This window comes from Amblyomma maculatum, chromosome 4 (genome assembly GCF_055883805.1).
Source record: "Amblyomma maculatum isolate TAMU_Amacu chromosome 4, ASM5588380v1, whole genome shotgun sequence".
Lineage (NCBI taxonomy): Eukaryota > Metazoa > Arthropoda > Arachnida > Ixodida > Ixodidae > Amblyomma > Amblyomma maculatum.
The window spans coordinates 42,643,485-42,668,612 of record NC_139347.1 but is presented as its reverse complement, the minus strand read 5'-3'; the positions used below and the strand labels follow the sequence as shown (position 1 = coordinate 42,668,612).

Here is a 25,128-nt window from a genome sequence, read left to right as displayed (position 1 = left end):
TTGCTCTAAATGCAGAGAACTTCACCCCCTCCTCAGCGCTGCTGAGTTGATCCAGCAACCGGTAGTTTCCAGTGCCTCTGAAAACCAAAACTAGGAGTATCTCCACTATGAAAAGGTACCTAACATCAGGCAACCGCATAAAATGTGAGCAATAAAACGCTGTACTCAGACATAAGGAATGAATGGGCTGACGGCTATTTCACTTGTCGCAGTCGCAGGACATGTAAGTGATGTGGAGAACATAAAAAGCAACATGTCTGCCATCATAACTTTGATTTGGGGGAACTGGCCGCAGAAGGGAGGGCAAAGTACCGCCAAGCCACAGTGAATTCTGTCATAAAAATATTCAGCTTGGCATCGGAAAACATTGTGCGAATGTATACCAGTTCTAAAAATCGCCAAGCATGCTTCTGGGAGCAATCAACCATGCTCCTAAATAAGACCACTCACTGTTAGGTTTCACGTTTGAGGCAACAAACTTTCTAGCTACGCCAAACACAATGGCACAACCTCGCATAAAAGTTCGTTTAGTTTTTGAACCTCCAGCAATGTAGCTTGTAATTTAATCAATACTGCTGCCATGCAGCTACCATAAAAATTTAATAAAGAACCTCTCCCAATGTTATAATATACATAGGTGCCAAACAATTTTTTTTTTCCACCCAAATACTACTAGGTGATGTGGAAACCTTGCAGCGTACGAAAGTGGTGGTCAGATGAAGCCAACAAGATGAGCTGTAAGGACCAGATTTTGCTTTCACTGAAAGCCATGCGTACACCTAGAGAAACCATTGCAACATATAAGGTGGGGGAGAAAAAAAGCTGCAGCTGCGGCTGTGCCTCTGTATTGGCATTCTCAGTAACAACCGTCACTCCAGTCGTCATCCGGTTCTGCAAACCTTGATGGCATTGCAGCATTCCTGCTGAAGGCAGGAATTCCAGACCTGAAGGTGAACAAGCAACATTGGTACGAGCCACTTTCGCCCTGCTGAAGCAAGCAAAAAAAATATTCTTTAAAGCAATGCTATCAGCCGCACCTTACAAAAAAGGAGCAATGCTAGAACTGAAGTGCATGCCCTACAAGCCTCATTTTATTCATATTATGAACAAAGGATATAAGGTGCTAGCAAGAGTATGCAATAGCTATACACCTAAGCCACTGTTTTAACTGCAGTCTCTAGTTGCCCTTTTTATTCCATGAGCATGTGCAGATTCCATAGCCTGTAATTTTAAAATATTGCAACTAGGCCTGTGCACATACTATATGGTTTAATAGTAAACTATTTTTATCAGATTCCGCATGTCAATTCCCTCAACTTACAATGGCCATTTTTGCAGAAAGTTCAAACAGCTTCGATGAGTGTGACTGAGCTTTGAAGCACTCTCTCTCTTATTATTATTATTTTTTAAAGGTATACTGAACAAATATCCAAGAATATTGAGAAAGCACCACAATTGCATTCTTAAGACACGATTACACTAGTACAGACAGATAATTCGGGTTAGTTTTGAGTGGATGGCTGTATTTTTGACGTTTTCTGAGCGGCCGCCAGGTCAGAGGCAGCGCGCTCCCAGCTGTGAGCTGGCGGGTGTGACGTCACAACTACCCTCAGCAACGTCACGGCCCCACGATCCCGCTGCCGCCGCCCCCGTACCTGAGGTTGGTTGATCGGCTACACGCAGTGTCGGTTCCCTCTTGTGCGGTGCACAATGCTGCGAAGTGTGGAATGCTGCACATGAGGGAGGTCGAGGGGGACGCGTATGGAGGGCGCGTATTGTGGACAATTGTTTGCGCGCTAGGAGGGAACACGAGCAGAAAAAAAATAACACGTCTCTCCCTGCGCTTTGTGAGTGCCACCGGGGAAAGGAAAAATGAATAGGTGCGACCGGCCGCGATGGGGGTAGTTGTGACGTGATATCCGGTTCTGTCAGAGCTTTCACAGGAGTCCGCTAGGTGCGGCAATTTGAGAAATATTCATTAAAATACTTACTTTCCGCTCATTTCTGTTCATAAAGTGGATTGCTTTGGTCACTCCCAATGCAATAGCTACCATCTGCGCTGGAAATCTCGGCGGCAATTTTTTTATTCAGTATACCTTTAATGTAATAGCCTTCTCTGTTAGAAAAATGACTTCGAAAACGTCTATTGCGCTGTTCAATCTTCTTTTTGTGCACCATAAGCATTCAAAGTATTCCTTTTGAAGTTTGAAAAAAAAAAAAAATTAATATCTGCTGCAAATAAATCACTATTTGCAAAGGCCTTGTCCTTTAGCACTTGTCCTTTATTTTTAGAGCATGCTATAGCAAACAAAGCAACCTTGTGAACAGTGGCTACTGAGAACATTTTTTTAATATTCCACTCGCTGTCCTTCAATACTGAGGGACTCTGGTACAGCACTTGACAATGAGGCAAAAAAAGCTGCAGTATGATGTAGCTGCCTAGCAATGTGTTCAAACAGTTTCTTAAGAGTGAAAAAGTGCATTTTTTATGCAGTTAATTCCCAGTGCTACTTGGACTGCCAAAATTACTGCATAAATGGACTGCACAAATTACTGGATTGGCAAATTACGGAGTTATATACAGCATTGGCACCAAAGGCGGTACACTGAAAAGCTAAGATAAAGCTAGTATTAATCTCTTTAGAACAAAACTTTCAATGTCCACACAGTATCCTTGTATAAAACACTTTGGCCCACAGATAGTAGAGCAGATAATTTTCATGTTCATCTTAATGTTGTGATAGACACACGAAGAAATGAAGACTAGGAAGATTTTCTAGTTGCGACCGATTTTGTTTCGGCAATGAAATATGGGATCAAAAGCAGGTAACAACTGCCATCTTTCTGGCAGCAGCAACTTACAACAAAGCTTGATCTCTTTACAGCACAACATTCCATGCATCTACATTCTGCATGAAAGAAAAATATAAAAAGCTTGTTAATACAACCGCAAACAGGACATGCAACTAGCAGAGCGCAAAATAAATCAAGAAGGCAGTCCATCACAAGCCACAGCAATACAGTACATGCAATAAACCACACCACACGTTTAAATAGACTACTGTCAATATTAAGGAACACAGGTATCTTCACTTGGACACAATGGCTTCAAACAAGTCCTGACATCAACATCTTTGGGTGCCCTGCTTTTTTGCTTGCACGACTGACATTGGTCGAGAGATTTTCTGCACCGGTCATAGCATCTGAATTTTAATCCACTACCACAATCATTGCCCTTTACCGTAGGCTTTGAAGAGTGTAAATCTACACCACGTCGAAATGTTTTCCAGGGTTCCTAATGGCATCACGTCAACGCCCTTTACTTTTTAAAGCTGACCATGTCTGTCAGCCTACAAATCAAATTATACCATACAGCTTGGGCATTTAGCCGATGTTGTTGTCAGGACGATAAAATAAGATTTCAGAACTCCTAGGAAATAACCAAGCATACAGTTTTCATGAAAGAGAAAAAAAAAAAAAAAAAAAAAAAAAAAACGCACCAGAACAAAAAATCGCCGCTAGTAAATATTCCAAAATTAAACAAGCATACATTCACTGCTTTTTACAAAAATGAGAATTTCTTTAAATGACTAGCTGCGCGTCTGCAAAACTGCGACTTGCATCCTCGGTCATTTCTGCTGAGCAGACAGACACAGCGACAGCAATGCAACGAAGGGATGTTCTGCATAAAGTGCACATCAGCAAGAACAATGAGAGTAGAAAGGTATCTGTAAATTGCAAATCTAGATCACTGGCTGCACCCAAGGAGCGTAGTGAAAAACTGCATGTACAGTTGGCAGCAAAAGTTTGTGGAATGCACATGCTTGAGAAAATTATGCATTGTATTGCGACCCAGGTGCCTTGCGTTATTGTCAGCAAGGGAAGCATGCACGTCCCCTGCCCCAACGAATAGCATGGGTACTGCTAAATTTTTTTTCCACCCAGTCACATCCCATAAAATTTCGCTGCTGACTGTAACTGTAACAGTTATGAAAAATTTCCTACGGAATTGTTTGTTTGCCCAGGATCAACCTAGTAAAGGTTGCAAGTGTCACTGGTCTAGCCAAAATACACAGGCAGCTGTAGTCTCTGTTCTATGTCAAGAGATGGTATGGAAACAGGGATGTTGAATGGTGCCCGACGGTGCAGTGAAATCAAGGTCCTCACTCGCGTAAAAAATTTAAAAGCACTCCTTCAGACTGACTACGTAATATACCTTTGCATATGAACTTTGCCCGGCTACTGACAGAAATGTGTCGATGTGCAAAACGCAAAAGAGAATATGCATTAAACCTATCAATCAGCATAAATATTAGGCGCACGTGAATAGTATGTGCAAGCCAACACACACTGTTTGGAGCCATGAAATAGTGCAGTAAATGCACACACGAACTAAGCATATTCTTTGAGCATAAGAGGCAAGCTAATGGAGCCCCACAAAAGCCAATGATGTACATAAATAAGTTATATCAACAGCACCACCTTCGTTCACCTCCCATTCGTTGTATGCATTTTTAATGAAGGACTTATGAAGACTTGCACCAAGTCCACTGATGTCCATAAAATAAGGATTGGTCTGCATTGCAAAAGCCTAGTGAAATATCATCATTTATTATCATCATATGAAATATCATCATCATTAAGGGCCCTGGGTGGTGCATTACATGGGGAAGGGGGGAGGTAACCTAAACAGAGGCACTGCAAATAAACTAACAATTAAAATAATAAACTACAAATAGTTATGAATTAACCTGCTAGGGTTCAGCAAAATCTCCCTGACAGGAAAAAAAAGAAAAGTTCCCTTAAATAAAATTTAGGTGCACATAGAGCAAAATCTTGTAGATTCAACCCCTGTTAATTCGTATTATTTGAACTAGGTTAACTTCCCGGTCACTCAAAGCCTTGAAAGGCTTTATCTTGGTACGCGGTTGCCGATTTCTCAAAACTCTGCTCAGGCGTCCTCTTTGCGCTCATAATGACGGCGCTGATTGTCACCGCGTGTGGGCGCTCTTACGTATGCAGGGCAAAGCACGTGGAGGAAGCAGAAAACACACATGCAATAGCCACCAAAAAATGTTGTAAATCGTAATTGGAAAAGAAAAAGAGGTTCGGCTCTATGTGGCTGGTCTTGGCAGCGTGGAAAAGGCGAGGAGTATGGATGTCAAAACCTTTTGGCATTCTGCCAGTAAGATAACTGTACAATTCTAGAACACTGTAATGACTGTGAATATTGTAATCGCAGGCGTCGCTACCGTTAACGTTTCACGATGACGTTCGCCTATGAATATTGTGCAAAATGAAACCAGAGAACCGGGTTAATTATCACGCTCCTGCGGCTGCGATGCGATGCAACTACCGTGTTGCGCATCATGGTTGGCTGCATAGGCACGCTATATACCTTCTTCTAGAACCACTTTGAGGCTAGACTGGTATGTTTAGTCACATAATTTACAACAAGCATGAAATGACATCATGGCTGCTCGCAAATAATTTATTATGTGCTCAGTAAATGCTGTCAACTAAGTCATCCGGGTTCGATGACAAGAGAGGATATATAGTTTAGTCCAGAAAACGCTCTCTCGACGCTGACATCTGTAAATGGCACAGCAAGCGCTATTGTAGCCAGAGATTGGCGCTTTGCACGTGGCAATATATTTTGCTTTGTTCTTGTCATCTTCTTGCAAGGGACGATTCTTAAATATAGTTGTGATGTTTGCGGTGAGCAGTGGCACTTGGAAATAAGCGAGAAGAGTGGCTTACAAGCAGTGATAAAAAACAAATAACGAAGATAAGTAGCCAGCAAAAGTGGGTCGGAACTCTACCATGAACCGATTCAGAACAACTCCTCGGTTTTGTTTCGGTTCGGGTTCAGTTCAGAGATGGTGGAAAAAATTAAGGTTCGGTTCCGGTTTGACACCTTGGTCCCCAGTCAGTGTCCATGTAACTCTATGGCATTGGACATTTATTACTCGGACGAGGGACTGCATTGACGTATGGTCCTTCTCAGTCAGTTATCAACGAAATAGACTTTTGCACGGAATAGTGATGACCATGCACTCCGTATGTGCGCTGGAAAGCATGAAGTGATCACAAGTTCCCCCCTTTCTCAAATAAAACTCGAACGAATAATTCTGATTTCACTTCATACCACCCTGCGGCTGCAGTCGGGCACATCCACCGGCCAGTTGAGCTGTTCCAGATGCTGCTTAGTGCGTCACTTATTTTGTGAGTACGCAGAAACTGCATGCTTCGCAGCAATGCTTCACCAATTTTACTGCGCAGTGAAGCCACTTCAAAATGTGACAGGGTAGTTTTGTGAAGAGTCACCATTGCTACTGTGTCGCATTGCAAAAAGGTTAGCGGAGGCCTTAATTTGGGGCAATTCTTCAGCATTCCCAATGTTGTGTGCAGAGCAAAGTACTTGACGAAACTGAGAAAAACTGTCGCCATTACTTGAATATGATGCGGTTTATGGCAATGTTGTCAGGCCCATTCGATAATTCGAGTTCTCTGTTAATTTGAACAATTTTTCTGGTCGATTGAAGGCCAAATTAACGATAGTTTACTGCACGTCGCAAACCCTGTTCTTCAGAAGCCTAGTTGCTAACATGGCTAAGTGCAGTAATACCCCAGACACGCACATGTTACTAGGTATTCCATGTTACCAGACTAACGCTTTAAAGAAGATGCAAAGGGCATTGCACATGAACGAAATGATCTGCCTATGGATGCTCTGTGTGCACAACACATACTGAGCAGCACTGTCAGGGACAACAAAATGTGTGCCTAAATGCATGTAGTATGTGCACCACCCGTGAAATGTGCAGAAGATTTCATAAAGTTAAAAAAAAAAAAAAAAAAGCCGAAGCCATCAATCCACAAGTTAAAGAGAAAATATAACTTGTGCTTCTAAGCATGAGTACTATTTTACACCCAGTGAAGCAACATAAACACGAGAGAGCAAAATTTACTTACAAGCAGATGCACATATTTAGGAGATACATACTATTTATTTCAGAAGCAGCTCAAATCAAATATCCCATGCGAGTGAAAAAATGCAACCTTATTGCAGTCCAACCAGACAAACTTTCCACATGCAAAGGCATGAAACACGGCACCATGCATAGTGTACAATTTACAATTAAATATAGAAAGCAAGGCTGCCAGATGCTGGAAACGGGTGAGGAGAGAGGGTGGGGCAACCAGAAGGCCAGCCATAATGCACATACAGTCCCACATGGCCTGGAGCTTGCCACAGAGCCTGCCACACCTTCCAATATTAATAATGAGGTGAAACTGAACTCCAAGCGTTTGCCCATCACAAAAAGTAACCACAAAGGTGCCCTCCATATTAGCCTCACTATGAAATGCACCCACAAACTGTTGTCAGTATTTAAAGAGCAGTGCCAAATCAACATAAATAGTAATTGCTAAAACATGTGACTTCCCTATCACTGGCTCATTTCAAATCAAGGATTCCTGAGCTCCAGCATTTGCCAACCAAGTAAATAAGAAACAACCGGAGAAAGCAAGAAAGAACCCGCCAAGTCATCCACCCATGTTCATGCCAAAGTCCTGCGGGCAGCACTATATTCGTCTCTATGTGAACAAAGGCAGGCATCCAGCCAGCATCCCCAACCAGTACAGCAGCAGCAGCGGCGGCAGGCTTGGCGACGCTCACCTCTTCTTGGAAGATGGTGGTGGGATCCGGGAGGGCCGAGGCAGCCCCGACCGCTGGGGTGCAGAAGCCACAGCAGGGGTAGTGGTGGCGGCAGCACCAGTGGAAGGGGTGGCGGGCACAAATCGCGTGGGCAGTGGCATACGGGACGGGGATGCATGGGACACCCGCTGCGGCAGGCCAAGGGAACGTCTCCCCGCTTGGGATGTCCTAGCTGAAGAAGGCCCCGATGACGGATGCGTTGTGGCAGCGCCAGCTGCCACAGAGGATGAGCGGGTGCGTGCAGACAGGGGCAATGCAGAGCGGCCTGCAATCTGCAGTGGATCCCCACAAGGGAAAAGATCACCAGATGTGAAAGCAATGAGCTGCCTCTCTAAACAAACAGACATAACAAAAAAAAAAAGAAAGCAGAAGAGGCATGAAAAAAAGGTGCAAGCAATGCCCATTTGCATCTGTGTTTGTTCCTTTTGTACGCACACTTCACCTTGTAGCACCACCTCTGCTTCAAGGCACCGTGCTCACATTACGGCCTTCCAGCGATGGTTACGTAATTGATATGGCCTGCTTTAGAAATATTCACAGTAGGTAGGATATGCAAAATAGAATACTAAATGCTACCATGGTTCTAATGATAATAAAATAGCAGTGTCTCGCTCCGATTAAGTCCCTCAAGTTTCGCAAAGTAAAGAGAAGCTTTGAAGACTGCCACACCTCACTCCTCGATCAGCTGTTCTTTCTTCCCGACACAGCCCGGTGTGTCCCCAGTAGGCGATCAGCATTACATGAGGTAAATGAGTCAGCGAACGCTTTTCTTCTTTTTGCCTTTTGTTGCACCAAAAAATGTGTGCGAAACTCCACTTCAACACATTTATGATGTCGCACAAAAAAAAAAAAAAAAAAAAATGATGCACTGGAGTGGTAGCCTGTGGCCCAGAGTTTTTGAAACACTGTGCGAATTTATGGTTGTTTGTGCTGCTGTGTGCTGCTGTGCACATGATTAATGGCCCTAGCGTGCATGACCTCGAGCTATCAGTCACTGTGATGATTTGCTGCACTTATGGATGCCACAACAGGTTTGACGAAGGCAAAAAAGCTCTTTATGATACCTTCTGGCATAATGAAATGCGGTTCGACGGAAGGTCTGGCTGCATCACACCAGTCGGGTGCATTTCAACTTGACTAGGACTGCTTGCCTGTGTGAGGTAAGTGCCAAGTGTTTCAATCTACCTACCTAATCCTTCTTTCGTCACGACGCACTTAATAAGATTAAGCAATGCCTCCTTGCCATTGAATCAAGCGCGTCTTTTTGTATACCATCTTAAATTGCACTATATCGTCGTTTAACTTCGTCCGGAGACAGCCAAGGTTGTGTAATGTAAATACATGAGGTGTGCAGTGCTTAAAAAGAAGTTCAAAACCCAGTAGAATGAAAGCATTCCAGGAAACGAATATAATTCTTCGATTGGTCTCTCACCACAAATGAACGGAGAAAAGCACAGAGAAAAGCTCCTGGTTCAGCACAGCACATAAGTTAGCATTGCAATCTGCTGTAAACAGATTGGCACCACAACATGAAGAGGGATGACAGCAAGGCCAATAGTAAACGAGTGTGCTGTGCACGTCTTTCTTATTTTTCCTCTTCAGGTTGTTGTGGCAAGTTCTTCACTTTGTGCACAGACTTATTTCAAAATTTTCAGAAGAAACGGGCCTGGCTGGAGTGGACTGGGACCTTTAACACGCGCTTTAGTCATTCACTGATTGCCCGTACCATAGAGAGAGGCCTTTAAGCATGAACGAAACTCCTCTTGCAAACAGAAATGACTAAAACTCACATTAGCAAGCGTTAGAAATGAACTCGTTGAGAGGGATAATAAAGTGATTCGTTTCCTATTGTTTTTGTTATCACCACAGGTGCAGTGCTAACTTTGCACACCATGCCCCTACCATTAATGGAATCTGTATCTCAATGAGACAGATTATGAAAAAAAACAAAACAGAATTACAAAATTCACACTTTTCCAAAGCTGCTAGGTTCCACAGCAAGCTAAGTTAATGCTCTGAATTCTAGCGCTCGCCACTGAAACTCGCACAGCTGCCAGCAACGCGCCGGCGTGCAGAAGCCTGGCTCGACTGCAGCACTGAAGCTAGTTTTAGTAATGTTGCTCTGCACTTCTGTATCTTTCATGGATATGCACTAACAAACCGGTCACTGGTTACTATGACACATTCCGTGTCTTATGAAGTACCATAACGAGGGAGGACCGCAGAAAATAGAGTTTAGTGCCAAGTAACAAATGGGAGGTCTGTATGTGCTATCTGGATGACGTAGTTATCTTAGGCCGGACATTCGAAGAGCACGACTGCCTAATGCTCGCACTTTACTGCTTGTGTGCCAAGCTGGCCTCATTCTGAATTCAAAGAAGTCGGGCCTGATCCACAGAAGACTGCAGCCATTGCTGCATTTTGGCCACCTCAATGTTGGAGCTCCGCGGTTGTTCTCAGTCTTTGCTCATACTTCCGATGCTCCATTCTTCATTTTGTAGACGTCGCCTAACCGCTCACGTGCCTTCTACATAAAGACGCTCCAATTCCAGCGGACGTTTGAGTGCGACTCGTCTTTCCGACAACTGAAGTTCCGCCCAACATCTCATCCTATCTTACAGCATTTCAATCCTCTGCTCCAACGAAGGCACATACTGACCCAAGTGTTATAGGCATCGGTGCTGTCCTCATTCTGTGCTATGATGACCGCAAACATGTGATTGCCTATGCTAGTTTTCCTATAAGAAAGACTGAATGCAACTATACCATCATCGAGCATGAGTGTCTCGTGGTTGTGTTCGTCTTGCCGCGAGACACTCCTGCTTGGTGGTCAGTGAACTATTTAAAAAAATATATATATATATATATAAGTTTCAGCGGTTGCTAGTCACAAAGGAAACATTTTTGCTGCATCAACCAGCAAAGCTCATGCTACAGCAGCAGCATTTACCTCTGGCTGAGGGAGCTGGCCCAGTTCATTTCGTTGGCTCAGCGATGGTTGCTGCTGCTTGGACTGGTGGCCGCTGGGATTGCGAGTGCCCAGTCCATTCAGCACTCTGCTCAAGTTGGGCAGGCTCCTCCGCGTTGCACCTGCAGCACAGCATCAAGAACGAGCACAATGCTTCGCTTGTCCTGCATGCCACATCTAAGCTTAAACTACAAATAACTCACTGCACAGTACCCGATGAATAAGACCCTACAAATGAGCCTACAAATAAACAAAGCTACAAATGTGCTGTTAGCTGAGTTCATACCTTTACTTGGAATTTGGGATATTTGATGAAGAGAAGAATTAGACCCGTATGGACTGTTTCCAGGTGATGGGCTCTGGTTTTCCAGGGTGCGTGCCATTGTCAAAGGTGGCGTCCGGAGTCGTTGTCTAGTGTCACCTATACAATGCAACAGACTGACATTAGCAGATTAAACACTACCAGAAGAATACTCAAAGACCATACGAATGATTTCCAAGCATACTTAATGACCATTTTTAAGTCAATGTGAAAGGAAGACAATTTCAAAGTCTCCAATTACCAAGTTCCAGATGCAGCAATATGTGTGCATAGATCACTACATCTTGAACTGTTTCGGCTTTCTGAAACTTAGCATCTAAAAGCAGAATGTAAGGCTCATATAGTGATCGACTCAATTCATGTCACTTGCCGCTACGAACATGCCCAATCTAGGCTAAGCAACTAAGGTATTTCTGAACACAACTAGGGCACGTGCTTCTCTTACAGAAGACATCACAAAAGAGATAGGACTCGCTCTCTTGCAAGCACAAAGCCTGTAAGCCATACTTGATGCCCTTCAAACCCTCTGTGCACATCAGGTGGCATTGCCCCACCCCACTCCTGTATGACTCAAGGAGTGGACTCTGCTTTCTGAAGATCCAGCCAGCGGAACTTTGCGAAATCAACTTGCATCCACCTCAGTATCTAGAACAGCTAACCCATCGCAAAGAACCACAATTCCAGGCAATCAGGTCCCAAATGATACCCACCAGTTCCTCACAGAAGATGCCATCTCCCAATCACATGCCTTCAGGCCTTTTTTTCTATAAATTTATACAATTAACCAATTATTTAAAAGACTAGTCCAAACCTCATAGAAGGATCATTCCAAACTCTATATGAAAGATATCCAGAGACAGTTTTAGAAGCAAATTAAGAAGACAGCTTTCAAGATTGAGTTTAAGACTATGGTCATGCATAACAGTGCAACTGACCTTCTGCACAGTGCGTTCTGCTTTGATGTACGTCATGCCTGTCGTCTGCATATAAATCTTCAGGCCTTGAGTCACTGGGTCTGCCACTAGGCGCTGCAACAGAGAGTCTTCTCATCAAGCTGTAAAGCTAACTGAAGGTGTCAACTGAAACATTACTGTAGTGCAGCATTTAGACAGAGAGAGAGAGAAAAAAAATCATTCTGGAATAAGACAGCCAGCTTTTAATCACAGCAGTATAGCGTTCATACTTCAGCAATGAGAGTGCGAGAGATTTTCATGTTACAGAAGAAACTGTTAGGCACTAGTTATGGCATATTATTAAAAGGAGAACCCTTAATAAGCATGACGGCAGCATTAAACGAATGAGAAGGAAACCTCGTACAGAGGTATTGAAGATAACAGCAATGAGTTTGTTGAATGGACAAATAAAAATGCTGCCCTGTCCTGTGTTCACAGCTTTTAATAAGAATTTGGATTGTGGCATTTATAAATAAAGTACACGTGGTTCGAGGTAACTGCCACACATATTGTTTACAGTTATGGCAAGTCCACCTAACCTTTCTACAAAACCTACATTAAGGTGCAAATGGTCCATATTTTATTGTCAACAGAGCCATTTGTTTCAGAGAAATGCATTGCTAAATTCAAGACTCATAAAATACATCATGTATGGAGCTCTGTAAGCTATGCACTTACTGGATATTCGCTTTGGCGAAGATATAGGTGAGCTCAGCCTTAGACCTGAAGCAAAGAAGACATCCGTTAAAATGTGGACATTGTTCCACAGAACATTTACCATGCAGTTTAAAATGTATACGTATTGCACTCAAAACAGGCTAGTAGCTAAATCATGCAATAAAAAAAAAGCTATAAAAAATTAAACATAAATGTGCTACCAGCATGCACACACTATAGAATAATAGTGAATAATAGAAAGAACGGCTGCCAGCAGTGCAATATGATTTCCTTTTTTTTTTGTCATGTTCTTTTTGTTTTTGTGTCCTGTGATCGCCATACTGCACCTAGCTTACATGCAAACCTTAATCAGAGCACAAGGTTTTCATTAGCTTCAACAATGCAGAATGCGAACCATCCTGAAACTATACGCTCGCACAACTTGGTCACAGTGGAATAGGTGCCATGCATGAGGTGGCGGCATCCCCAAGTAGGCTCTTTCCACGCGCGCATAAGGATACCAAACAGGTAAGCCAACCAGTTGTGTGAAAGAGGAGTGCAGCTGAAAGGCAAGTAGCCTTCTCACAATGTTACAGCTTCTGTTTTTTTCAACAATTAGGTTACCATTCTGCTCATTTTCCACCAGCATACAAGAAAGTGACAAAATTTTGCAGTTTAGCAAAGCAATCAGCTTACCTTCTGCTGTAAGCAAAATAAGTGCAATGTTTAGTTTGCGAATAGCACAGCAGTGAAGAGACAGCAAGATAAGAAGGCAATAACATGCACACTAAAGGAGGCAATAACATGCACATTAAACATGTTTTTGCTTAATCCTTTGTGGTCATATGCAGACAAAGCAGTGTTGGAGACCTCGGATATGTAGTGCCAGATCTTGTGCAAACACTTTTTTTCAATGTTTCGTTTTTGTTTTCTCTTGGAAAAGCAGGCTAATCTACTTTTGTGTTGTTGCCAATGGTCACAATACTTTCGGTGCTCGTGATTTACAAAACTGTAAGGGCGTGGTAGCAACGAATTTTTCAAGTTGGTTACTAGCTGCCTCACAATGCCTGAAATTGGCAAAAAAATGCTAGGCCGCAATGACCACAAAGAAGTAAAGCAGAAAGCACAGCATTAGAACGAAGGTACTGAGAACAATATCCAATATGATACTGGTGCACAAAGGAAGAAAGGTGCAGCAGAGAAAGAGTGAACAGACAATTCAGATTAAATGGTTTTTACATGCTAGAGCGACAGCCAGGTCAGACGTCAGAGTAAGGGCTCACAAGCACAGATTCTGTGCAGCCCTTTCTCAAACATCAATTTGCAAAACTGTCCACTCATATAGGGCCATATTGTTACGGCCAAATTAAAAGTTTTCATCATTTTCGAATTTGTTTGACTGGCCGGAATGCTGGAACCAAATGTTACCGCTCGCAGTAGCAACCAAACTGGCATCAGCTTCCGGCGCTTCCACCAATCAGGTGAGGGCACAAGTGTCCCTTTCAAAACGATGCAAACTTGGAATACGGGCCATATCTCCATTTCAGAAGGACACAGCATTCAGTAGTGAATCTGCATCACCGTTGAATACGCCAGCCTTACATATTCTATGCGCCGGCATAAGAATGTTCCCCAATTAACCCAAATTTATGACTCAATCAGAGATGAGTAAAAATCACAAACATGAACAAAACAAAAACGAAACGCACAATTGTTTTCCAAATGTAAGTAAAACATTTAAGAGTTATATTATTGCATTCAAGGCACTCTAATTTATACAATGAAAAGGTTAACTAGCAAAGTGGATGAACAAAGAAAACTTTTAGCAAAGGGAGAAGAAAAAGGCATGCTGCCACAACACACGCACTCACTCTCTTCCTGCAGTCGAGCAATCTCATGGACGTTAACCGGTGGACGTGTGAGTGTTTGGGTATTGACTACTGGTGGTATCGGACTCTCTGGCAATACGGCTTCCTTGCTCGGCGAGACTACTCCCTGGGTGGACATCGGCGGCGCAGGAGGCTGAGTTGGCAACTCCCTTGGCCCTGTCTCCACGGCAGCAATAGTTGGCATTGCTTCCAAGTCCAGAGCTGGTCGCCTCCGTCGTGGTCGTGTGAATGTGCGTGAATCAAAGGTTCGGTTTGGCCCTGAAAAATTATGCCGTGGTGTCCTATAATAAGAAGGACATTGGTGCAGAGCCGAAAGAGCAAGCAACAAACATGCATGTCAAATTTTGGGCTTTTAAGGCAACCATTACTTAAAATGACAGCATGCCACAGCTAAGGCAAGGCCTCAAAACTGCAGCATTTCAAAGGAACACAGGCACAACACAACAGAAACAAAACAGAACAAGCAAGACATGCAGAACGCCACTTCCAGCCGATACTTACTTCACGTCTAACCATGTGGCCCGCATCAAGTTCCTTGATTTTAACATGTAATCTAGACAGCTAACACGCAGCACTTTGCCAACATAGATCCCAACAGTGGGCTTTTCTAACTTATGGAGGTATTTGTGCTAAATCACAACTAAAAGACTTGCTATACCAGCCACCCCTTGACACCGGTAAATACACTTATACAAAATTAGTTATGCGAAAAAAAAAAAAAAAAAGCATCACTGCCACATGACCATTAATCAAGCTAGCAGTTACTAACTCGGACTAGCCTAAAGTGCATGTGATGCCCATTTACAGTTTAGTGAAATTTCACACTCCTCGTATCATGAGTTTGCTTTGATCAATCAACCAAACAAATGTAGATTTAAGTTGCATATGGTATGTATATTCTTCAGCATTGAGAAATGTATAGTTTATTACAGAACTGCTGGGCGCCATTACAGATTGTAAAATTACTGAGTATTGATTTCTTCAAAGGCTGTGTCATCGTCGGTGACTTATCCAAAAGCAATTTTAGATTGCGTGACACTTCACCTTTTTTAAAAGGATACATGTCAAGAAAGGATTATATCAAGAATGCTGCCATTGCTTAAAATGAAACGAGATTCTGGAGGTCTTTCCTTAAAGAAGTATATACAATGAAACTCTGCAAACATTAAATAAAGGTTTCATGAAAAATTCAGGTAAATTCACATTCCTTACATTTCCAAGCAAAAGTTCACTTCAGCAGCCATTTTTTTTACCACAAAAATAAACAGAATGCTTAGTCCTGATGCAAAAAAAAAAAAAAGTCAAAACTATGATTGACAGCGAATTTAACCAGGCTTTATAAACATGGACAGCTAATCAAATAATCATGCCTCTATAAACAAGCAAAATAAAAACAAACTTCAAAGCCACACTGGCAACTTCCACAGGTGTTTCACTATGTAAAAGTAAATAAAACCATCTTTCATGCATGCCCATTTCTCTGCTGAAGAAACATGCAAAAAAAAAGGGGGGGGGGGGGGGGGGGGGGGCAAGCTTGTACCACGCGGCAAGACAGCAAAATCGAGATTGGAACAAACCTGAGTTGCTCTTAACACAAGAAAGCATCTGCCGCAGTTTTTGGGCTGTTGACGCCACTGAAAATGCAGTATTTTCTTTGATCAGCGATCAGCACACAATTCACAAAAGAGGAGCACGTTAACGCGACAATCACTTTACAGTTACCCGATCAACACAGCTGCGCATGGTGACTGCATCACTAGTTTCTAGCACTCAAAACGTGCACTAAACACAAGTTTTGCCATTGACGCTCGTCGTTAATTCTACACGAAAGCAGCGTTTGGCTCAGCTACGATGTTTTTTTTTTTATCCTTTAGTTGTTGGCACACGTAAGCACAAAACGCGAGATCAACTTTTCGACAATGCCTGTCCCGCACGGTGAAAGCTGTCGTAAACTCAGTACTGCAGTGAGCGGGGGCGTGACTCACATTGCGTGATCTCGTCCAGCTTGCTGGCTAGCGACAGACGGGCGGCGTTGACGGAGAGCTCCCGGGAAGTCAGCTCGCTCGCGTCGCCGCGCACCCATTCGAGGACGCTAGGCGATGTCTCATCGGCGGGCCCCGTCGCCGCCGGCTCGGAAAGCCTGCCGCAGAAAGAAGCGCGCGCCCATCTGTCACAACAACGCCGGCCGCACGCTGCCGCCGCTGAGGTCCGTCGAAGGGCGATCAGCGTGCGGTCGGCGGACCGTGACCGAAATCTGGCGAGAGTTGAAGGGGCGTAGTGGAGCACACCGCGCGGCTCTCGATTTAGAAAGCGCGCATAACAACAAGCGCATATACCCGTACGGAGCGCAGCACACTTGATTGTCGCGCATGAAAAGGGAGTTCCTAATTTGGACACAAGTTCAAGCGCCGCAGCTTACCACGTCTCTTCGTCCAGCTCGTACGCGGGATCGACGTCGATGAGGCCGAGATCCTCGAGAGAGCTCTCCTTCGAGGATTTCTCGTTGCCTTCGTCGGACATGCTCATGTTGAGCGACTGCTTAAGCTCTTTGCTGTTTTTCTCCTCCGTTTTGCATGGGGACAAGGACCTCTGCTGGCTTCTGCGGAGCTGTTTGTTTTGCAGCTCCAGCTGCCGGACCTTATCTTTGAGCAGCCGCATCTCCTCCTGGGCGTCTAATGCGAACGACGGCACGTCCTCCATCACGCTGTTCATGGTGTCGCATTCACGCTAAGCGTACGCACCACGGCACCCACAAGGTAACGAAGAACACGGCGGAAGAGTCGGTCGGCAGGGCGGAGTTCGCACTCGCCACCATTCATCCGACTGCCCCGTCGGAACAGCTAGATTATTATTATTCTTTTTGTTTACGCCATGTCGCACGGACTTTTAATCATAAAGACCCGAAACGGCACTGACATAGTAATGAATTATTTAACAAAATTTTAATGCACAAATATTGTTTATTTTTCAAGTAATAAATACTGTCACTTTATTTGACCATGTTGTTGTAATAATAAGAAATCACTCAATCACGCAGCTGCGCTACGTGCATAAAACATAGTTGGTAGGTTCTCCACTTTGTGACCATTTATTGGCGCTGTAGTAAGGATGTCGTCTGCTACGCTTTCAACTGTTGCAAAAATATTTTACCTCAAATTAAAAACAATCGACGATTCAGTTTGTAGTATTATTTTATGATCCGTCCAACAGGAATTTATAAGCTTTATTATCTATGAACTAACAGAAAGCTGGTAGATGATGTTTAGCTAAGTTTCAGAGTTATTTGAAAATATTTGTGATCACTAAAAGAATATTGTTTTACAACACAACTTTAATTTTTTAATTAAATGGTTGCACTAAGTCAAAGAAAACATTTTTTTTTTCAATCAGAGTCAATCCAATCCGAAGACATCCATTTGCAGCCATTAGTGGTATGTTTTGTGAGTTACAGAGACGAGTGGTTGATGCGCTCTCAGTTATCGTGTTTCCTTTGAAAGCAGTTTTGCTGTGTTTAATTGATGCTGGTGCAGGCTGAAACTTCGGAAGAATCCGAAGCTGAAGCAAAGCATGCGATGTCAGCCACAAAAACAATGAGAACGGAAAAATGACATCCTTAACTTCATGTAAGTGAGGCTGTCGGCACAGCTGATTGTCCCGCCGACATCGATTACTTTTTGCGCTCTCGGCTCAGCAGCGATTTCTGCGATAATCAGGGCACGCTGCTACTGATAAGGGCTTTATGACAGTTGTTCTTACTAGAATCGAGCCGCGAAGCTAAGAAGGGAGTCGGCCTTTTAGCAAAGTATCATCTAGAATGTGGCGTCGAATAAGCCCTTGAACCGGTAAAACTGTGTATGAGTGCTTTGGCTTATCTACCTTAAGCGTAGCCCCAGAAACTAGCCTTTTTTCTCTTTTCCCATGCATGCGTTGTTGCAAGTTTGCTGTAATTACTTCTTTCTAATAAATAAATCGCTAGTATATTGCGCAGCAGCATTGTTCATTCAGCGTTGGCGCTGGTGGCGTCTGCGACTCGTTGACTTTTTCATATGCATTTTGTCATTTAAATAATTCCGATTATTGATTAATTGTTGATTTCTTATTCAGATTTTGTTCTGACGTTCAATGTTCGTTGCTACTATTGCATCGATGTCGTTATCAATTACAGGTAACATGCAGAACCAGCCGAGGTTCACAGTGAAACCGGTACAACGGTTGGACAGCAAATGGCTTGCTAGAGATCTTCAGGTAAGCGTGTATGTGCAGGTCATGCTTATTTGCGCCAAGCTGATTTCAAGTTTTTTGTAGCATTTTGTGCTGCCTGTATATGCTGACAGAGTGGCCAGGCACTCAATCTTTGCTAAGCTGTTATTTTCGGAATTTGCTGGATGCCGGCCGAGAATGACCGGAGCCATTAGCTAACGCCTGTATCTTATCAAGTAGAGTAGAAAAGAAAACAGGCGAGGTTTTCTGTCGAGCTATTTTTAGGGCAGCAGAAAGGGCCGCCCATCTGCCTTGTTTTTGATAAGTCGATAGCGGCAGCAAAAGCCCATTGCCTCCAGCATTATAATAAATAACAGCGAAAATAGACATGGGATGGAGCAAAGGATGAAGACTTTCAGTGGTTTTCCATTGTTGTGTACAACGATGCAACTAGCTCAACTGCTCATGCTTCTTTTATGCCTTTAGCATTGGGCTGAACCCTGTGGGTCCTGCAAGGATGCGGATGGCAGAGCGAAATAATTTTACGCTTTAATGCTTTGGAATGTGATGATGAATATTGACAAATTGATTGGTTTAGGGAGTTCGGTGTGCCAAAACGACAGTTTGCTGTGATCTTTGGTGCAGTAGAGTGCTCTAGTTTAATTTTGACCACTTAGGGCTCTGTAGATGCAATGAAACTCAGTGCACTGGAATTTTTGCATTTTGCATCCAACCAAATATGTCTTTTGTGGCCTGTGTTGTGACTGCTTGGCAACTGAATGCTAAGCTACTGAACCACCTCAGCAGGTGCACTCAACACTTGCTTCTTTCTGCATCCTGTACAGTGCATCTTCTCATACGAGGGACTGGCGCAGTCGTGGAATGAGCTAGTCAAAGATGGTGAGGTGCAAGCAGTTGCCACTGACGTGGTGTCACAGGGACGAGGTAAGACATTTATTTGTGCCGGCTGTTGACGGCATCTTTCTTGCTAGAAACATATATGGGTCTTGGGTTTATGAGCATATACTCATACATCGTACCATGTGTATCAGGTAATTTGAACCAACTTTCATAATGATAAAATGATGAAGGGAATGTAGTGTGCTACACATAGCTAAAATCAACAGTATGTTGTTGATTTTCATGTTGTATATATCAATGTTGCGATGCAGTGACAATTGTGCTATGTATTAGTGGCTTACTTCAGAACATTATAATTATTTGAAAGCTCTAGAGCACATTCAGAGACACTCTATCCATTTGTTTATTGCAAACGAGTATGTACATGATCCTTGCATTTGAGCTGTGAAGGAGGACTAAATTATACAAACAAAAAAGTAGTTTTACAGCTGCAGCACTTTTGGACATGTCCTTGCTAATTAAAACGCACATGATTGTTTTGGAAAAATGATACGCTCTCTAGTGCAGCATAAGGTAGCCTTCAAAATAACAAGGAGCACATGTCCAATTTATGCCGTTCCTTATTTGAGGCTAGGACAGCCATGTTATGTTGAGCATATGATGCTTATGGTTTTGGCAGAGCATGGACATTAGTGCCGGGACATGCGGTTATAGGCCTAAAAGCGCAGCTGCGCACGCTCTTTGCTTCTGAAAGGAAATGACTGGTATGTGAACCATTAAGTTGACATTAAAAAAGCCAGCTTTTTGCTTAAATTGAAAACACTTGTCAGAATGGTGTAATCCAGATGTGCGACTGCGAAATTGGGCATCTGACTATATATATATATATATAAACAGGATGTCACACAACTTTCTCGATTATCTATTTTATTCCAACAGTTTCGGACGGTGTACCGTCCTTCTTCAAGGTAGAATTGATATATATATATATATAGTTTGCGAGTTTCCTTCAAAGCTAAACAATTGCGTAAATGCTGATTTGCTGCAAACAAGTCAATAAACTGCTTGTTTTATAATTCTTATTTTATTAAATATCTTTATTGCATTTGTAGTAATTTCTGCCTGGATGTTGCACTGCAATCAGCAAGCATTGTTGCAAACATACAGAGAATGGTAAAGGGCATCAATAAGTTGAATGTGATGTGAATGAAATCAAGTGGCAGAAAGTTCCACTTGCAAGTTGTCTTGCATTTGATATTAAGAAGGTTTGACATGCAGTAGAATCTCAGTGATATGAGGCCATATTGTACAAATTTCGAGACGGTAGCAGATTTATAAGATTTGCTTGTTAGAGTGCATTGTGTACAACGTGCAGAATTTGGATGTTGTGAACACTCCTGTGCCACTATGGATGACGCGACTGCATGAGTCGTGACCACAGTCTCGAGCACTCTCGTTGCCCACATGTCATTGACTCCGTGATCGCTAGTCACTCTGTGTGCTTAGAGAGCAGTTTGCATCCGTGTGGAGCCCATGAATCATTGTCTGTCTGATCTAGTCAGTGGTGTGCCACGACGCCATAATAGGTAACGTTACATGCACCGGGAGCAGTTTTCAGAGGTGCAGGGCCAGCACATTGCTGGCATCAACACTGCGAGTTGCTGTGTTCAGTGGAGTGAGTGAGCTGTGCCCGTATGACCGCATATAAATCTAGTCAGCTGTAAACATGTTTGAATGCATTTCTCATGAATTAAGGATTTTTTTACATTTTCGTTATAAACTTTGGATGACAAGAATTTTTTTGTGACCCCATGAGGTTTGTATCCCCGAAACTTTAATATATAATGAATGATTGCATAATTAATCACAATTATTCAGATTATGGGGGACAGTACCATAAATAAATACTAAAACTTTTTACAGCTTTGTTCAACCTATGTTGTTTCTGTAACTGCTTAACGTTTGGTCAACAAAACATGGAAGCTATATTCTGCTGAATTTTTTTTCATGTTCTTTGTTTGTCAACTAGTTATTAAGGACCATTATTGAAAGCAGAAGTCACATTCTAGACTTGCAAGTACTGTAAATCATAAGCTCATAATTGGCCAGACTTCTAGTGCAGATGGACAGGGATAAGAAGTGGAGTAAATGGGACATGGCACTTGGTGCTAACACTTGGTGCTAACAGTTGGTGTATGGATAGTTCTCTTTATCATGGGACATACTGAAGTTTAGGGCCCTCCTTAAACCCTGACAGTAATTCAAGAACAGTGTGATATGTGTTAAAAATTGAGAAAATAGGGGATGCTTGTTTACCAGGGCTTTGCTTTACTAGCAGAATCTACTTACTTGCATCCATTGCATAAAATTGCAGTACCACCTCTTTGTTGTGTCTGCTTCTACCATTGTGGTTGTTAATTAAAGAAAATTGAGTGCCAGGAGCATTAGCAGTATTTAAATATTCTGTGTATGAGGCTTATTCTCGCTTTGATTACCTCTTTGGAATCATTCCATTCTCCTTTTTCTTCTTGGTTTTTCTGCCTTTAGAACGTGTTGCTTGGTGCACATGTGGACCCCAGACCGGAGGCCCTTGCTGCCCATGCCCGTCGTGCATTCCACCGGCCGAGAGAGAGGCCTCGGAGCAGGAGAAGAATGCAGTGGTGACATCTAAGTCACTAATCGATGTGTGGGCATGGGGCCCCCAGCCTTGTGAGCAACTCAATTTGTTTGTTTGTGTGTGCGTGGGTGGGTGGGCAAGCGGGCGGGCGGGCAAGGGAGGGAAGGGGGGGGGGGGGGGGGGGGATGGACACTTTAGGGAGGATAGTATGTAGAGGGAAATTAACAGGTTATTTGAAATATCTCTGCACCGTAAGATGTACACAGTCATAGCCCATTTAGTATAAAATTTGTAATTGTGTTATTTGAAGATTGTTTGAGGTGTGTCTATAAGTTGCGATGCAAAGTAAGCTTTGTGTTTTTGTGGCTTCCGAGCCAGATGATTTCAAAGCTAGAAATTATTTTTTTGTGCTAATTTGAATCATGAATGCTAAAATATTTTGTTTTGTCTGAAAGCTGTGCTAGATAATATTTCGTCTTTAAAATGCAGTAGACATTATCTTGAGAGTGGAGTAGATGAATTCTTGGATAAAATGAACAGTGGTTGGTTCCCCATGGTATTTTTTCAGTGGTGTAATTAAAAAAAAACAACAATTGTGGAGGGGTAGGAGGTAGAAGGTAAGACTGCAGGTCATATTTATATAGTATACAGTAGAACATCGCTATAGTAAACTTGGATATACTAAATACTTGCGTGTAGTAAAGTGAAACTGAAGTCCCAGGTCATCTACATTTTTGCCCCTTTATAATAATTGCCGCAGGCGCGTCATGAGGCATATTTTTCTCTATTAAAAAAGAAAAAAAGAAACAAAACACAGTGTTTTTTTTTTAGTAACTTTACCAGCACTGAGGAAAAGCCAACTTTACGTAGTCCTTGGAGCCGTGAGGGAAAGCACGAGCTAGTACGAAAAAGAAGTAAGCTGTCTACAAATATGGAAGGAAGGTGGTGCTGTCCGGTCCATTCAGAAAGTAAAAGAGAGTAAAGTGCAGCAAGAAATAGGGAAGGTGAGAAACGAACAAACGTGTAGCAGGAGGCAGCAGTGGCAAGAAGTGGAGACGTGGCGTGTGACGTTTCGCAGCAGTGCTCGACTGTCGCCGCATTTCTCATCTATTGCCTCTTAAAAGATAAAAACGCAGGAAGATGATGCAGTGTTCATGTAAGGATTTAGTTTTCGCATGAAATGAAGCTCTGTTATTTGTAGCCATGTTGCCTTCATGTTTAAAAAGTACTCCCACAAGATTTAAACAAAAAAGCTGAAAAAAGGAAAATAGCACAAAGGGACGATAACAGAGAGATGGAACATATTTTGATTGCTGTTTAGTGTAAAGCAGCAAGACATGTTTAGTAAGTAGCCATTTAATTACCAGACATCTTCAGAACCATGTTATCACCAACAGCTGATATAGTAAAGATTTTTCTTTCTTTCATCATTCCATGTAACTTTACTCTAAAGGGGTTCTGCTATTATGAAACACATGCAAAATAGATGCAAATTGAAGTTTGTATTGAATGCATCAAATAATAATGCAAAGCCACATTGTATTCCAGTTGACGCATTGCTAAAATGGCATGGCGAGTATTAGACTCCACACACAAAACCAAAGATGACACACTTGAAAGCTTCCCAAAGCTATTCGAACCGGCCAGCTAGTCCAACATCATGTTCTTTTGATTTGTTTACGGCTATCATGAGCAGAAGAGCTTATGAACTTCAAATTTCTTCAGACTGAACAGATAAATCATTACTTATATTGACTTCACATTACACTGGAAAACTTGGCCAGGACCATGATAAGGAATTTAGTCAAATAAACCATCCAAGAAAACGATTAATGTGGAAAGAACATTGATATGGTATGACCTTGACTGGCATAGCCATCTACGTTTAGATATTATTGTTTGAAAGGGAAAAGCAGTGATGAATTTAAAAAAAAAAAGAAAAAAAAAATCCTACACTAGTTTTGTAACAAACTGCTGCTGGCTCAAAACATTTTTCTTCTGGTGCCGTTACTGAAGAAAGTTTTTTCACAAACTATTAACTGTTCACAGCTTTGGCTGCTGTTCAGACATGGAGTGATTGGTGCAGTTAGGCAGTGTGGCCAATTTATTCCACACCATCTTTTAGCCTTCGATGGGAAAAGTTCTTTTTCCAGGGAACTTGTCTCTTTTTTTTTTTTCCCTCTTGTCACGTCTTTTGCTAGATGCCCTTTTCTTTTGTTCTATCTCTGCTCATACAGTCAAACAGTTTACAATGGGTGGCTACATTTGTTGCAGCTCTTGATCAGCTCCGGGCATGCCTCAAGGCCTTGGTGTCTGAGCAGCATCAGCTCTGTTGGGAGGCAGCCACATCCACCCTCTCTTCGATGAGACTGAAGCAACAGCTGGCAGTGGCGATGCGCTACTACACTGCACTGGTGCGTCGTCGTAAGCCACCCCACGTCGACTCTCCAGCTTCTTGCAGCGTCTCACAGAGCCCCGATACTCGAGGGTAGGCCTAATGCTTTTGTCACCTTAAAGTTGTCAGCGCACTCCTTTGGTACTTGCCTTTTCCAAAAAGCAAAACATTGCGAGATTTTCAACGGTCTAAGATACTTTTTTTCTAGATATGCGCGAACAGCAAAATTTCTGGTGCAAAGCAAATTCTAATTTAAGAACCGAGTGCAAACTAAATAGTAGAACATTTCTTTGAATACTGCGAGGTTGAATTACAAAGAAGTACTCTTTGAAACATGGCCAGAAAACAAGCAAATAAATTAGAGGCATGCAAATATAAAATTTCTAGGTGCAAATTGAATTTGAAAATGAAATAATTGCAGGCAAATTTTGTTTTCATCTTTGATCATTGTGAACTATACCTATAGTACCTACCTAGGTACTATTAAATAGGGAAGAAAAAGCAGGAACCACGCAACAATAAAAGCAATAAACTTTGTTTTGTAGA

The 25,128-nt window shown here is 42.6% G+C and overlaps 2 protein-coding genes across 7 annotated transcripts in view; one reads left to right on the top strand and one right to left on the bottom strand.

Moving 5' to 3' along the window:
• Positions 1 to 707: 707 nt before the first annotated feature.
• Positions 708 to 17,398, bottom strand: ssp2 (short spindle 2). 5 transcript variants are annotated; one of them, XM_084601235.1, is made up of 11 exons: positions 16,929 to 17,397; positions 16,495 to 16,649; positions 16,087 to 16,143; positions 14,492 to 14,767; positions 12,642 to 12,686; positions 11,946 to 12,038; positions 10,975 to 11,109; positions 10,671 to 10,810; positions 7,682 to 7,992; positions 2,863 to 2,909; positions 856 to 944 (listed from the first exon to the last, which is right to left on the bottom strand). In XM_084601235.1, exons 1-10 carry the CDS (start codon positions 17,219 to 17,221, stop codon positions 2,903 to 2,905), a joined length of 1,512 nt encoding a protein of 503 aa, XP_084457361.1. In that variant the 5' UTR covers positions 17,222 to 17,397; the 3' UTR covers positions 856 to 944; positions 2,863 to 2,902. The 5 variants fall into 5 exon arrangements, with proteins under 5 accessions (XP_084457357.1, XP_084457358.1, XP_084457359.1 ...); XM_084601231.1 differs by lacking the exon at positions 2,863 to 2,909 and having other exon boundaries at positions 708 to 944; XM_084601234.1 differs by having other exon boundaries at positions 801 to 2,909.
• Positions 17,399 to 17,942: 544 nt separating this feature from the next.
• Positions 17,943 to 25,128, top strand: part of HERC2 (E3 ubiquitin-protein ligase HERC2) — a 131,196-nt gene continuing 124,010 nt past the window's right edge. For both annotated transcript variants that reach the window (XM_084601226.1, XM_084601225.1), the window contains exons 1-5: positions 17,943 to 18,132; positions 18,675 to 18,754; positions 19,555 to 19,654; positions 22,118 to 22,279; positions 24,462 to 24,675. In XM_084601226.1, coding sequence (XP_084457352.1) covers positions 18,114 to 18,132; positions 18,675 to 18,754; positions 19,555 to 19,654; positions 22,118 to 22,279; positions 24,462 to 24,675 — 575 coding nt within the window. In that variant the 5' untranslated portion in view covers positions 17,943 to 18,113. The remainder of the gene's footprint in view (positions 18,133 to 18,674; positions 18,755 to 19,554; positions 19,655 to 22,117; positions 22,280 to 24,461; positions 24,676 to 25,128) is intronic.

Bases quoted from the DNA above. Each gene is read 5' to 3' on its own strand.
- ssp2 (XM_084601231.1), bottom strand. From the start codon at position 17,221: ATGAACAGCGTGATGGAGGACGTGCCGTCGTTCGCATTAGACGCCCAG. The intron at 16,650-16,928 runs GTAAGCTGCGGC...TTTCTGCGGCAG, and splicing joins GAGCTGGACGAAGAGACGTG to GCTTTCCGAGCCGGCGGCGA. The intron at 14,768-16,086 runs GTTTGTTCCAAT...ATAATTTTTCAG, and splicing joins TTGTGTTAAGAGCAACTCAG to GGCCAAACCGAACCTTTGAT.